Below are 16,620 nucleotides of genomic sequence, written 5' to 3'. Positions count from 1 at the left end.
GTGGGGCTACTTGAACTCAAAGTATGAAAGCCCTGTAGTGTAGTACAGATGACTTTTTTGAGGTTTCCAGCAAATCTCTCGGATAGCTCATGATGTCTCTAATAAAGGCCATTTGACACCTGGGACCCATTTGACACCTGGGAGATTTTCATTGAAACATTGAACTTCACTTTCTAATCGATCTTGATAGGATTTCACAATAATTCGAAGATTAAATGAGGTCAGTGGGTTGCCAAAAGTTGAAACTTTGTTCAAGTGATCACAAAATGACGGTTCAGGCGTGAAGACAGCTGGATGTTTGTTTGTGATAGTAAGGCGGCGGCATCGTCAAAAAGCTCTCTTAATGCTGGAACGGCTGATTCGAAATTGATCTTTAGCAAATCGTTGACTCATAGCTCCACGTTCAATATTAATACAGGCTTGGTCTAAGTTTTGATCGCTATAGTCTTTGTAAGGTCTAGATCCCAATTTTCTTTTATATTTGCGAAACAATCTTGTAGAACCAGTTATAATAGCACAAAGTATGCCCAAAAAGGTGTATAACAATAGCTTTAACCAACCATCAACATTATTTAGGTATAGGTTTTATAATCTAACAAATATTAAAAACATGGTTAAAATAACAGGTATATCAATTTCTTTTAAATATATTATTACACTTAGGGGTTTTATGTTAATGGAAAACAAATTTAATCATTTTCAAACATAAGCGGCTACAATGACATTTGGGTTCAAGTAGCCCCAATTTTGAACTTCAAGCATAAATACAATTTTTATCAAAATAATAAAAATAAATACAATTATAATTGCTACATTTTGTAGCAACTGATACTTCTTTTAAGAAATGTTGTCAAATAATTTTTGTCTGTTTTAGTTATGTCTGGACAGACAAAAGTTTTACACTAAATTTTTACCATTATTGTAGTTTCTTTTAAAAAGATATTTTTTTGATCACTTCTTGCAAATAATTCTATAAAAAAATAAATAAACATTTTTTTTTTTTTTTTGGCTTCAAGTAACCCCGGGTAACTTAAGTAGCACCGCATGACGGTAGTGAAATTATCTCTGAAATGCAAATACCTGTGCTGGTTATTTTTGTAATCTTTTTGAGTGGTTTGAAGAGTACCATACGTTTATACCTAACTATAGTTAAATCAAAATGATGTATCAGTCAACAAATAATGTGTGCTGTTACACAGTTAAGTTATAAATTAACAAAAACGTGCACACAGCGTAAAGTTTTTGCCAGAATACCCTTAACATATTTATGGGTATTCTGGCAAAAAATTCAAAAATCCTTGTTAAGAGAAATCAATCATTTATATTTTCTTCCAATATGAAACTTTGTAATCTTATTAAATTGCATTTGATGTTGACATTTAAATACACCATAATGTTAAGTGTTTATTTATTTAATAGCTTTTATTTTTTTTAATTTAAAAGCTCATAGCCTAAATAAAACACCCGTTTTATGAGTTAACGTTAAATGGAATTTTATAACCAAAGAAAAGCTTTTCTCTGATTATAATAATACATTTAAACATCTTTAAAGATGTTTCATTCGACTTGTATTTTGCCAGTTTGTAGAGTGTTGTAAAATTTACAAAACTGCCAATTTTTGACTTAATTTGTTTTGCCAGTGTACCTACGATATACACATCAATAAATCAGGTCAGAACTCTCAAAATCGGAAAATGTCATTCGGCAGCCGAATCTTTGGTGCTTCGGCCGAGCGTCTAGCCGAATACTCGGTATTCGGCAAAATCACTACCGTGACATCTCTAGTTATCTTAGTACATTTTTCTATAGTTATTTTTAAACAAACAAACAAAGATAAAAAATTGGAAAGTTAAATCGAATGACAAGATAAAGAATTTTAAGATTCACTCGACTAAATCAACTTTTAATCGATTAGTAGGAAGTCTATAGTCAATTAAATTGACTATTCGTTTTTTTTTTATTCGACTAATTTTGACTAGTCGACTTTTAGTCAATTTAGTCGAAGTCGATAACAGCACTAGTTTTTTGATACATTTTTAAAAATCTTACATTATTAATACTTAAAAATACAAGTTGTAAACTCAAAACGCGCGTTTTTGCATCCATTAAGGTAAAATTCAGTTTTCCAGCCTTATTGTTGAAGGAATCTGCACAACGAATAACACTTTTAGTTTCAAAATTTATACAGCACAATAAAAAAGTGAAAATAGCGCTTGAAAACACTTATTATCACAGGTTTTTAAATTTCAGTGTTTTTATCTCTTTTCTGAAAACTTTTCAAAAAAACGATATCAATTCACATTATATCGTCGGGGATAGAGCAAGTCCGCGTAACTAGCATTGGATAATACCGCGTATCTACACTACAGTTTACACTATAGTTTTACAGGAGAAGGTTAAAACTTTCTATTTTTTTATTTCAACAGAAATTAAGCTCATTTTGGCATAGAGAGTTTTATTCATGTTCTTTGTAATGTCAACAATAGATAAATGTTTGAGTCATTAATTTATATGCTCAATGTTAATTGGCTACATTTTTCAAATGAGATGTATTATCCAATGCTACTTACGCAGATTTGCACTATCTTCAACGATATACCTTCCTAAATATTATGTTTAAAGTAATCTTGTTTTATGATCATATTTTCTAAATTTCAAAAGAAGCGAGAAAATTTTCGCGGGAGGCATGTTATTTTAGACTATGGAGTGCGAGATTTTCAATGCAAACTTACAAGCATGAGAAAACCTTAAAAAAAATTTAGTCAAATTAAATTGAAAGAAATTTTTAGTTATCAATTTATTTCTTTTTTGGTCTGAAGTCTTATAGGATTCTTAAAAATCTATTGACTTTAGACTGATTACTTTAATTTTTTGCTGGGCAGTGAGGCAACTGCTTTCACAAGGTTTTGATATCATTTAAAATACGAACTTGTTAATAGATGTCGGCTTGATCATAACTTATTATTTCTAGGTTCATTCTGCTTACAGACGAAGTGGAGCAAGCTTTGAAAAAGCGCAAGTTGAATTTGGTCGCGGTGTAGCCTCAAATAAAAATGTTCAAAATGCAGCTGCTGAAGCTGTTAAAGGTGGATTACAATCAGGAACAAGATACTAATACATAGTGTTGTTTGTAGTTTGTTTTTTTTAAAAAAAAGATACTTTGTTTTCATTGTTGGTTATGGTATGAACCATTTAATTATAATTGAGAAATACGGTTTAATATCTTACTAATTTTGAGAGTTTATTGTAAGGGTTTTTTCTATGTTCTAGTTTTACTTACGATTTTATTTTGAATTAATTTAATTAATTGAATTAATTTTGAAGTAATTTTGTTAATTAATGTTTATTTTGTTAATTTTTATATTATTGCTAACTTTTTTTGTAATCAATCGTTTCAGTCGCAAGTGCGCGTGTGCATACTTTTCTGTGGTTTTATATTTTTTGGTTGTTTCTGGCATGAATTTTAAAAATTCTTAACTTCATATTAATGCCTTAATTTTTAAATAAAAGTTTTTACACTTTATTGGATTGCATTAGTTTTTTTCTTTTCTTTTTTTCTAATTTTTTCTTTTTTGTTTGTTTAGCTAACTTGTTTGGTTTTTGCTTTTATTTATCATTTATAAATATTTTTGTATTGTTGAAAATTAGTTGCAAACTCCTATAATGTAATGGGTTTTTTCCTTGTCTGCTTCGAGACAACATTATAAGACATCTTTCATGCGACTCGATTAAGCCTATCTTTATATCAAACCTTGTAAAGTGTAAACCTTGTAAACCGAACAATGGAAGGCTGATTTTTAGCGTGACAGGATAATATACCGGCATCTGTTATAGAAAAGCTTTCAAAAAAAAAGACATTAGTTAATTATTTTTAGTAACTCAACACAAAAAATAGTTTAAAAAAATTTAATCTAAAAACTGAAATTATTATAATCTTACAAATTAAATTGCTTAGGGATTATTATTCAATGAAAACAATTTATTATACTTTGTATTAAGTTTGTTGAATATTGCAACATAAAAGTAAAAAATGCAATAGGAATACTCTTTTATGCTAAGATTTCCCCTATTTTTTAAGTATAAATAGTCAAGCATATGCGTTTAAACAGTTTATATATGCATTTATACATTGAAAAATGCATACTTGCATCATAACAAGTAGGTCTTTTTTCACTTATTTTTTTATGTTACTTGCAATGAATTTTACTGAGAAAAAATATTTTCATATTTCAGGTAACAAAAGAAAATATATATAAGTATTTAGGAAAATGGCATCATTTTAATTTGGTTAGTTATGCTATTCAACTTTTAATATAAATGCAAAAACTCACACATGTATGCCTAGTCTATATATATATATATATATATATATATATATATATATATATATATATATATATATATATATATATATATATATATATATATATATATATATATATATATATATATATATATATATATATATATATATATATATATAGACACACACACATATTTGTCAGGCCTTGTTACGAGATTTCGCTGCGTAACGAAAATGCATAACGCATTTTAAAGTAACTCAACACACCAAATTTATTTTGAATTGTTAGAAGTTATATTGCGTCACTTGCGTCTTTTCAAGTACCGCATTGTAATTAAAGTTATTTTATTAACGCGTTAAAAATCATACAGTTTTTTTTTCTCACTAAAAAAAAAGTTACAAATAAAATCTAAGTTGAGTTCCTATTTGAAAAATCATTTTTATTATTTTTTTCAAATATGAACTGAAAAAATTTTTTGAAAAAAATATTTTTTCTATAAAACGTAACATAGTATTTGTTTATTTCCTTATAATTTTACAGTTGGTTTTTGATTATTTCATTAACTGTTAATAAATTTTTTCTTATTGTGTGAACTCTTTTTAATAATGTTTTTAAACAAGAAAGAGTTTTTTGTTGTTGTTTATCAGTTACCGATAACATATTCGTGATCATAATTTATTTTCATAAATTAAACGAACGTCATTAAAACTTTACGTTATTGAATTAACAATAAACAAAATATCTTATTAATAAAATATTTACATCAAAATAAATCGTGCATTTTTTAAACTATTATGACAAAAAATAATTTTTATATTTAAAAGGAAATTATATATTTAATTCCTTAAGATAAAACTTTAAACACTTTATTTTCTTTAACTCATTTTTAACAACAACAAAAAAATTATTAAACAAACTGTTTCTTTAACAAAAAAGTTTACAATTGGGGTTAAATGCTTTTACTTTTATTTCTTCTGAATAAACGTCACGTAAACGATATCAAAAGATAATTTAATTCTAAAAGATAAGTTTTTGCGTAACACAAAACTGCTGAACGCGTAGACAAACCCATATTATTGATTAATTTAAAAGTTTCTCATCAAATGTAAAAAGCAGAAAGGAGAGAGTTGGCTAAAGAAATTAAACTTATATGGAGAAAGCTGAATATTCCCATTTTACAAGGTAAATCACCATCAGAAAGAAAAATAGAAAATGTATTGAAAACACTTGACAAAAATAGTTGAAAACCCGAAATTCAAAATTTTACCCGATTGTTTAACAAAACCGGTGAGAAAGGTGAGTGGTTGTGTCAGGAAGATAAAGAATTTTATGGTCTGCAAATGTCAATAAATGGATGAGTTAGATATTGTACCGCGATTGAAGATACTGAAGGTATTCATCCAAGAAAACTGGTGTTGATAAAGAAACAAATGTTCAAGAAACAAATCAGCCAAGACCGAGATTTCGATGAATCAGCTAGTGAAGGAGGTTATTCAGTAACTGAAGAGCAGTGTTCCAGCAGTGCTACTGAAGCTAAAGATGTCGAAAGTTTGTCATCATCATCTAAAAGACAAAAAACAAATTTGTCTGTAAATTTGGTGATTTCTGCAAAGATTAGTACCAAAAAAGCCCATAAAGTCTGCAAAACTTTATCAAAAAATGGAATTTCTATTCCTACTCCAACTCATAGTGGTGTCTACAAAGATGTCATGAAAGAAGGAGAAAAGTTGAAACCAAATTATATGGAGAACTTAAAAAATGAAAAGCGGTCTTTACACTTTGATGGAAAACGCATAGAGAAAATGGAACATCAAGTAGTTGTTTTGAAATATGAAAAGAGAGAGGTTAGACTTGCTGTTCTCAAGCTGATGAATGGAAAAGATGAAACAATATTTAATGGGATAAAACTTGTGCTGGATGAATATGAGCTGTGGCTAGCCATAAAAATGGTTGCATCTGACACAAAATATGTAAATATCGGAATAAGAATTGGTGTAGTAACGCTGTCACAGAAACATTTCAAAACCATTGGACTAGAAAAACCTTTTTTAGGATGCCACCGCCATATTTTACATGTTATGAATGATCTTTTTGAAAGATCAACAACAAAACCAAATCTTCATTACCCATATGTGACAAGATTACACCAAGAGTACAAGAACCTGAAGTTATTACTTTAGAATACTGGAGATCCTTTGACAAAAGTGAATTGGATACGCTGGCGAGATGACATGGACTTCCTATATCACTTAATAGCTTGTTATAAAAAGTTGAAAAGCTCAGGTACCTTTCCAAAAGTGAATTTCAAATCACTTCCTGTGACTATCGCGTTTTACGGAACCTAATTTTGTGCTAAAATTTTGTGCCATGTTTTTCGTAGTCTCTTCAAAGTTAGTGTGCTTAAGGAAAGCTTTGTTGAATAAATTTTTAGTATTCGTTGTCAACTTAGATTATTTTTAGAAAGAAGAATAGTTGAGGCATTAGTTCGATTTGATTTAAACTTGATTTATTAATGAGTTTATTGATGTCAAAGTTTTGGTCGTACTTCTGTGGTGAAATTAATGTCCAAGATATAGTCTTTTTTTTTCTATCCAATTTTTTTGTTTAAGTTATCATTTATCTATGCGCCTGCCAAATTTCGTTGAAAAATATTTTGTAGCAGTCACCCTATTTCATGCTGCACTTTTGAGGGGTCCATTAATTTTGTATATATATTTTACATATATATATAGCATTCATATTGGCAATAATTGACTTATGTCATAAGTTGATATTATAAACCTAGATATTTTATAGTAAAAATATAGTTAAAAAATTTGTAAATTTAAAAGAAATTGTTTTAATAAAACGATTTTTAGTAAATAATAAAATAAGACTAAGATTTTATATTTCATTTAGAAATAAAAATTTAGTTTTCAATTACAGTTTTTTATTATGCCTATGTATATTGTTGTCTATCAATATTATTTCTTGTTAGTTGTATTTTCGTATACTTTATACTTACGTTTTATTAAGTCATCAGTAAGTTAAGTTTGAATTGTTTTAGTTACTATATCATTTAAAAGTATTTGTATGCTCTGTTAGTATTCCTTGTTAGCTTTGAATAAACGTTTTGATTTAAAATTGGCATTTAGGTGAGTACGGCAAGCAGATATGTAAGTTTCGTAGATTTCTATATTTTTCAACATATAGCTTATTGATACATCATAACAAATATAAACTTCAAATAAATGTTTTAATTTAAAATTGGGGTTTGGGTGAATATGGCAAACAAATATATAAGTAGATCTCAATATTTTAATATGGTTAAAAAATATTCCATTCAATATCCAACAATTTTAATTTATTTTCTTTATCTTTAGCAAACCTTACGTCAATAATTGGTAGGAGATTTGTATATATATACGAATCTCCTACCAATGTATATATATATATATATATATATATATATATATATATATATATATATATATATATATATATATATATATATATATATATATTAATAGAAAAAGACTTGTATTACGCCATTTAATTAGTATTTAGTGTCACTGTTGTCTATTCCGTCTGGTAAGGTTTATATATTCTTACTTTTCGATATGATTTTAATTGCTAAATAATCGTGAGGTTATCTATTGCAAGTGTTGTGACTTGTATTAGTCACAACACTTTTGTGACTAATACAACAACAACAAGTCACAAACACAACTTGCTGTGTTTTGACTTGTATTATATAGGTATTTGCTATACTTGGTTATAAAGATGACATGTTTTTTACAGCCAATTAACTTATAGTTATAGCCCCACAATCGTAGTTGTATAATTTTTTTAGTAATATATATCCAATAAAATAATAATTTTTGGTTAGAGGGGAAAGGGGCATTAGAATGCCCTTACCCTTATAACATTTGGATACGCCCTCCCTTATACTCGACTCTCTTATGACCATAGATGCACCACTAATGTATCTTTTAATCTAGTGGAATATGTTTTTTACTACTTTGTTGTTGTACTTTAAATATTCAATCAGATATTTCAAGAATTAAAATATTTTTTGATATTATAGTACTAAAACACATTCATCTCCCATATTTCGTGGTTTTCTGGTTAAAATTTATTTTTTGATTTATTTTCAATTTCATAATTTTTTTTTTTTTAATTTATTATTTAAATTTTGAAAAAAGTAATTGCATTTTTTTTCTTTTTTTTTTAGGTAGGGGGGGGGGCATACGCCCCTTCCTTAATAGAAACACCACTTGTATACGTAAGATCTTAAAAACATAATTTTTTATTGTATACTAATTTAACTCATTTTAGTAAAGGTATAAATATTTATAAAACAAGTCGTTTTTGATACTAGGGTGTATCAAACCATCACCACCACACCCAACTCTATTGCTAACATACACCTCTCATATATTTTGGTGGTTTAGTATAAATTTAAAACAATTTTTTTGTATATCTATATTGCGTATGTCTTAAAAACAACTTTTTTCTGAAAAAGTCAGTTTCATACGGGCAAGGTGGTGGTTTGATGCCCCCTTTGTCCATCCGACACGCCCGGTGGTTAGAGTTTAACATAAAGTTGTAGCCCATTTTTACACCTATCTTTTGACACCATGATATTTGTATTTCGATAAGAATTGACAAAGTTATGACAATTTAAGTGAAGAAAAACATTATTTTGTCCACAGTTTCTTCAACAAATCCATATATAGAAAAATCTTAAACCGTCAAAATCAAACAATTAGTTCAAAAATTATGACGGTACTTAAACCGTCATAATTTTTGAACTAATTGTTTGATTTTGATAATTTTTTTACCTTTAAAATACTGTAATAATCCTCTATTAATGATATATAACACAGTATTCATACAATTTGAAATTTTTACTCACGTACCAATGTATATAAACACTAGGGTGGAGTAATTTTGGAATCAGAACTATAGTAACCCTGGAGTAAATAGATTATCAAAAAATAATAATAAAATGTATAACATGTACTTGCTAATAATGCCTGGAAAATGGCTAGTTTACAAAAATGTACATTTATTAAGACATAATCTATTTTCGAGGAAAGCCGCCATTTTATGATTTTTTTTCAATGGCATGCGCATTGCGCATTGTTTTGTTGTTTTTAGATAATTTTTTAATTATAATTTATTAGTAGCAATACAATTTATAGAAAAAAAGCCTAAGAGCAAATCCAGGAAAACTCGTTTGGAAAATAGTCTAAAATACGGAGGCCTCCCATCAGAAATGCCTTCAGCTGATCTTCCAACATTTCGTCAAGTAATTCAGTTTTTTTATTTTACTGAAAGCAATAACCAAAATATTTCAAAACAGAATCTACTAGAACTTCTAGTAGATTCAGAATTCTCAACCTCTTCTAGTAGAAGAGGTTGAGAATTCTCTTAGTACTTTGTGAAATAAAGTAAACGTCTTTCTCTTCTTCAGAGAAATTCAATCTTAATAAAATAAATAAATCTTTTTGAAAGAGTAAAATCTGTAAACCGAGGATGTTGTAAATCTAAAAGTAAGGAGTATCAAGATTTGATTTTAGATAAACTCTTTGATATTTCATCATGTACTTGTGAATTAGCGACTGTTTTATGTAATGATAGGGATGTTGAGTGCAGCATCATCAATTGCTAAGTAGAGCACATCTTGTGTCTTTGTAAAACTAGAAAGGTATTTGATTAAATTTTTTATATATTATGGTATATATAAGAATATTTGTTGTTTTAATCTGCAATTATTATACTAAGAATTTTTTATTATACTTTGATTTCACTTCAATAGTTGATTATTTTCAAAAATTATAAGGTCCCTTCTGAAGACAGGGCATATATTCGTGACCAGAGAAACAAGATTGGTCCTAAAGGTATTTATCAGCTAGGAAAGGCTAATTTAAATATATATATATATATATATATATATATATATATATATATATATATATATATATATATATATATGTATATATATATATATATATATATATATATATATATATATATAAATTATGTTATTATAACCTACAAATGAGTACTCAATGTTCTTAAAGAACAGAGCAATTATAAATTAGTAAAAACACTTATCTAATTTTTTTCTTAATTAATTTGTTACACCATCAGTAAGTTTATCAGGAAGGTTCCTGACTATAATAATAGAATATAAGAAATAAATTAAATACGTTTTATCTAATTTATATGTATATATATATATATATATATATATATATATATATATATATATATATATATATATATATATATATATATATATATATATATATATATATATATATGTATATGTATATATATATATATATATATATATAATTAAATTTTAGAAAAAACAACTTTTAATGGAACTTAAAGTTTCATGCCTATCGGCAATCATCAGCCATGAAGTACAAAATCAAAAATATAAAAAACCGTTTAAAAATTACAAACTACGGTAGAATGAGTTCTGACGTTATATTATAAGAAGACGTAATGGAAAACTAATCTCCGCTATCAAATAATGAAAGGAGAAATTTATTTTTGTGTCTGCATTTAGAAACTAATTCACCTCTTTTGTTTAGCAGATTTTCCCTTTGTAAAATAATATTTCGAATTTCTCATTTAAACAAAGCTTACAAATTTTTGACGCAGGATTGTATGATTTACAGCGTTTAATAATTTTCCATTTGATTGAAGTTGTAAAATTGTTTTCTTTTAACTCCCATACTTCCTTAGACAATTCAGTGTCGTTTTTGTATACTATCAAATTCCGCAATCTCAGCAACGCATTTCAAGAAAAAATAAATAATGACCTTAAATCTTTACGCAAATCTAATAAAACTTTAACTCCAGCTGACAAAACCTCCAACAAGTACAAAATATCTAAAGATGATTACAACCACCTTCTAAAAAACGCAATCACTTCCATTTATAAAAAAGCCGACCCAAATCTAAAGAACGTAGTAAATAAAGAAAGTAAGCAAATTTTGACAAATCACGATATTTTTAATAGAATCGAGATAAATGGAACTGCCGATTGTTTTATAACTTTAAAAGATCACAAAGCCAACTTCATAAACAACCCTACTGTGCGTCTTTTAAATCCAGCAAAGAATGAGGTAGGAAGATTGTCCAAATTTATTTTATCCAATATCAACTCGGAATTAAGAATCAGGCTCTGTTTAAACCAATGGCAAAATACGCAGAATGTGATAAATTGGTTCCGAAAAATTGATGATAAACACCTTTGTAAATTTTTAGTATTTGAAATAAATGATTTTTATCCGTCAATTGATGAAAACATGCTAAATAAAGCAATTGCCTTTGCCGAGCAACATATAATTATAGATGAGCAAAGCAAATCCATTATACGTCATGCAAGAAAATCTTTCATTTTTAACGATGGCATATCATGGATCAAGAAAAAAGCAGGATTGTTTGATGTTACCATGGGAGCCTATGATGGCGCGGAAGTTTGCAATGGCGATGGGAGCCTATGATGGCGCGGCGAATGGCGATGCAATGGCGATGGGAGCCTATGATGCAATGGCGAATGGGAGCCTATGATGGCGCGGAACTAGTTTGCAAACTAGTTGGGATTTTTCTTTTAGATCAACTTTCGCAGTTTTACAACAAAAATGATTTTGGTTTATATCGAGATGACGGGTTAGCTGTTTTTAAGAACAAAAATGGCCATCAAATGGAACAAATAAAAAAGCATGTTGTTCAAGTTTTCAAACGTAACAATCTCAACATCTCTATCAATTGCAATCTTAAAATTGTTAACTACCTTGATTTAACTTTTAATCTTACTCAAAATTCTTTTCAACCATACTGCAAGCCTGAAAATAACCTAAGTTATGTGCATGCTGATTCTAACCATCCACCTAGCATAATAAATAATCTTCCAAAAAATATCGAGCTAAGATTGTCCGCCAACTCATCAAGTGAAGTTATTTTTAATAAATCGACACACCTTTATGATGACGCATTAAAGCAATCGGGTTACATTTATAAATTGACATATAAACCAAGCATAAATAATGTTCCAAAAAATAACCGCAAACGAAACATAATCTGGTACAATCCTCCATTTAGTAAAAATGTTACAACCAAAATTGGTCAACGCTTTTTAACCCTAATTGACAAGCATTTTCCTAAAAACCACCAACTACACAAAATATTCAACAGAAACACAATTAAAATAAGCTACTCCTGTATGCCTAACATCAAATCTATTATCAACTTACACAACAAAAATATTTTATATGGTGATCTAAAATTATCAGAAAAAGCCTGCAATTGCATTAAAAAATCTCTTTGTCCACTGAACAACAATTGCTTGTCTAACAATATCGTTTAACAAGCCACCGTAAGCTCAAACAAACCTCAATACAACAATAAAGTATACATTGGGATAAGCGAAACCTCATTTAAGCTACGTTATGCGAACCATCAAGAATCTTTTAACATAAAAAAATACAAAAACGACACTGAATTGTCTAAGGAAGTATGGGAGTTAAAAGAAAACAATTTTACAACTTCAATCAAATGGAAAATTATTAAACGCTGTAAATCATACAATCCTGCGTCAAAAATTTGTAAGCTTTGTTTAAATGAGAAATTCGAAATATTATTTTACAAAGGGAAAATCTGCTAAACAAAAGAGGTGAATTAGTTTCTAAATGCAGACACAAAAATAAATTTCTCCTTTCATTATTTGATAGCGGAGATTAGTTTTCCATTACGTCTTCTTGTAATATAACGTCAGAACTCATTCTACCGTAGTTTGTAATTTTTAAACGGTTTTTTATATTTTTGATTTTGTACTTCATGGCTGATGATTGCCGATAGGCATGAAACTTTAAGTTCCATTAAAAGTTGCTTTTTCTAAAATTTAATTATATATATATATATATATATATATATACATATATATATATATATATATATATATATATATATATATATATATATATATATATATATATATATATATATATATATATATATATATATATATATATATATATATATATATATAGTTCTATAGTTTGTTGGCTTTAGGAAGAGCGGAAGGAAAAAAGTGATTCTTACGCCAACACATACGTCACTTTTAATTACTTTTGACTTTCGTCCAACATTTCCGTGTTGGACGAAAGTAAAAACCATTAATTTAATTACAAATTAATCGTTTTTTAAAAAAGCCACAAAAACGCAAATTTAATTGACCAGAATGTTTTAAAAACATTCTGAATGTTTTTATAACATTTTGAATGTTTTTAACAATTATAAACAATGTTTTTATTTTTATTTTTTTTAATAAAATGTTTTTATTTTTATTTTTTTTAATAAAATGTTTTTATTTTTATTTTTTTTACTGTAAATCATGCGCGGAGTGTTGCTACATCGACTATCTTATAGCCTGACTCGCAAGGGAGTGCTGCTACATCGACTGACAAATAGCCTGACTCGCAAGGGAGTGCTGCTACATCGACTGACAAATAGCCTGACTCGCAAGGGAGTGCTGCTACATCGACTGACAAATAGCCTGACCCGCAAGGGAGTGCTGCTACATCGACTGAGGGTTTGGTTGGGGCAGGCAGTCTATCATTATTAAAAAAAAAAAAAAATTCCGGTCTTGCATTTTAATTTTTAATTTTTGTCAAAAAAATATCGAAAAAACTTTCGGACAACATCTAATTTTTCTATATATATATATATATATATATATATATATATATATTGCAAACACTGGGGCAACACTAAAACAGCTTTGTTTTAGTGTTGCCCTATTGTTTTAGTGTATATATATATATATATATATATATATATATATATATATATATATATATATATATATATATATATATATATATATATATATATATATATATATATATATATATTGCAAACACTGGGGCAACACTAAAACAGCTTTGTTTTAGTGTTGCCCCAGTGTTTCAGCGATTTCAACGTTTTTTAAATGTTGGCCCTACAAAGTGTGCTGCTTGAGATATATGGTTGTTTTTTTTTAATATTTTAAATACTAAGTATTTTTACAGGTAAATGATTCTGAGGAAGAATATAATCAATTAAAAAGTTCTCAATATAATTTAATTAAACTTGATAGATTTGCAATGAAGGCTGTCAGGTTAATAAAATTTTTATACATATTGAGTTTAGATGAGAATTTCTTATATATACTATATTAAAAGTGTGAAAAAACAAATCATAAGTTTCACCATTCTTCATCCCCAGTTGGAGAGGAGAGGGTGAATATAGAATGTTAAGGGATCACATATAGATAATATACTTTGCTTTTTCAATTTGGTTTATTTATTTCATAGTTTCTTATTTGTAGGTATGATGTCTCATCTCGTGCTGCAGCTGCACTAGCAAATGCTCTACTTCTAGATTATGGAATCATTAAACATGGAGGTTTGAATCAAGTTGTAGATCGAAGCAAAATTGAGAGGTAAATACTATTTCATTATATAAGTTAGACAAATATAAATACTAAAATCTCTTTATTTATTAGTTTATATAAATGCTTATTTACAAACCATTTAATATGATATTTTGCTAAATATAATACTTTGAGTTGTTTTACAGAGAGAAGAAGAAAATAATGTCAAGATATGGTGATCAACATGATAATAATATAAGTAACTTGGTGTGTTGGGGTGTTAATGGTAAAGATGATAAAAATGTTCTTCAGTTTAAGGATGTCATTGAAAATGGAGAAACTCGCTTGTCGAGAGTTACTGAAAAAGAACATCATTTAACTTTTACTAGTGAAAATGGTTTTAAAAATGGTTCATATCTCTCATAAAAATCTTCCATCAAATGGTGCAACTGGTTTACTTCAAAGTGAAATTGTATATAATGTTCTGAAAGAGTATGATAGTTTAAATTCAGTACAAGCCCTTCTTCTTGATAATACAAGTGTCAATACAGGTTTCAAAACTGGAGTTGTTGCATATTTAGAAAAGAAATTAGAAAGAAAAATACACCTTATCGGATGTACTTTGCATCACAATGAACTTCCATTTCGAAAAGTATTCAAAATAATTGATGACAGTTCGAAGTGTCCAAATAAATTTTCAGGACCTATTGGAAAGCAAGTTTCTATAGATTTCTATCTTAACCTACAAGTGAAGTTTACCAAAATTGATACTCCAGTGGAGATACTAAATATTCCCATTGAAGTAATTAATGATTTAAGTCACGATCAAAGACTATTATTTGAATATTGTCTTGGAATTTCTAAAGGATTTGTCAATCCCATATTTTTTAGAATTTAAATAATGTTATTAGCTAACTATTTTCTACAGTTTCTTAAGATTTTAACGGTATAAAAAAATAAGTACTGAAATAAAAGATTCAAACGTTAATTAATGTTTGAAAGTGACCGAAAACAGCTTTTTTTTATCATTAAAATTTTATCATTTTTAAATCTTGATTTTCTCCCTAAATACAAAACCTTTCAATTTAATTTTCTATATATACAAGGATAATAAATATCTTTATCTAAAATTATGAAAATATTTGAAATATGTATTTATACATGTTGTAAGAAATGCATTTAAAAAATGCAATTGTAACGAGTTTAAACTGATTTTTATAGTGCTAGGACTTTTTACCTTAGACTTCTTTCGCCAAGCTGATTCTTTTTTTACAGAGAGTTTGTATCATTCTATAAGAAACTAAAAAAGTTAGCTGCCCCAATTTGCCCCATTTCGAAATGATGTGGTTTTAAAAAGCTCATTTTATAATAAAATTAGCAACGTAAAAGCTAATACGATGTAATATATATATATATATATATATATATATATATATATATATATATATATATATAATATATATATATATATATATATATGTATATAGATACATATATATATATACATACACCAGGGGCGGACTTAAACCCCGTCAAAAGCTGCAAGTGACGGGGTAAAAAAATAAAAATAAGTATTATGACGTCTAACGCCCGCCTAATATTAATTGCCGATCTATATATTTTTGTTAGAAAATATAATTAGAAAAAGTTTATAGTGAAAACTATGCTTTGCGGACGTTTGAAAAAGTGTTTTATAAAAATTGCTTATGTAAACTATACTTTGCAGGATATTAGAAAATTATTTATAAAACTTGCTAATGTAAACTATACTTTGCAGGATATGAGAAAACTATTTTATAAAACTTGCTAATGTAAACTCTACTTTGCAGGATATGAGAAAATTGGATAAGTTCATTGGTTTACGCTATTAAAAGTAACAATCTGATTCGTTTAAAAAAA

General features: G+C 27.6%; 2 protein-coding genes across 3 annotated transcripts in view; both read left to right on the top strand.

Annotated features, from left to right (window-relative positions):
• Window positions 1-3,669, top strand: part of LOC100203821 (secretory carrier-associated membrane protein 2) — an 87,672-nt gene extending 84,003 nt beyond the window's left edge. For both annotated transcript variants that reach the window (XM_065816319.1, XM_065816321.1), the window contains exon 10: window positions 2,972-3,669. In XM_065816319.1, coding sequence (XP_065672391.1) covers window positions 2,972-3,115 — 144 coding nt within the window. In that variant the 3' untranslated portion in view covers window positions 3,116-3,669. The remainder of the gene's footprint in view (window positions 1-2,971) is intronic.
• Window positions 3,670-14,264: 10,595 nt separating this feature from the next.
• On the top strand, window positions 14,265-15,636 carry LOC136089220 (uncharacterized). The gene is made up of 3 exons (XM_065814981.1): window positions 14,265-14,466; window positions 14,677-14,790; window positions 14,928-15,636. The coding sequence occupies exons 1-3, from the start codon at window positions 14,453-14,455 to the stop codon at window positions 15,145-15,147; spliced, it is 348 nt and encodes a 115-aa protein (XP_065671053.1). The 5' UTR covers window positions 14,265-14,452; the 3' UTR covers window positions 15,148-15,636.
• Window positions 15,637-16,620: the final 984 nt, after the last annotated feature.

Source organism: Hydra vulgaris, chromosome 13 (assembly GCF_038396675.1).
Source record: "Hydra vulgaris chromosome 13, alternate assembly HydraT2T_AEP".
Classification (NCBI taxonomy): Eukaryota; Metazoa; Cnidaria; class Hydrozoa; order Anthoathecata; family Hydridae; genus Hydra; species Hydra vulgaris.
The sequence above is the reverse complement of the archived record's forward strand: the minus strand, read 5'-3'. Positions and strand labels throughout refer to the sequence as shown.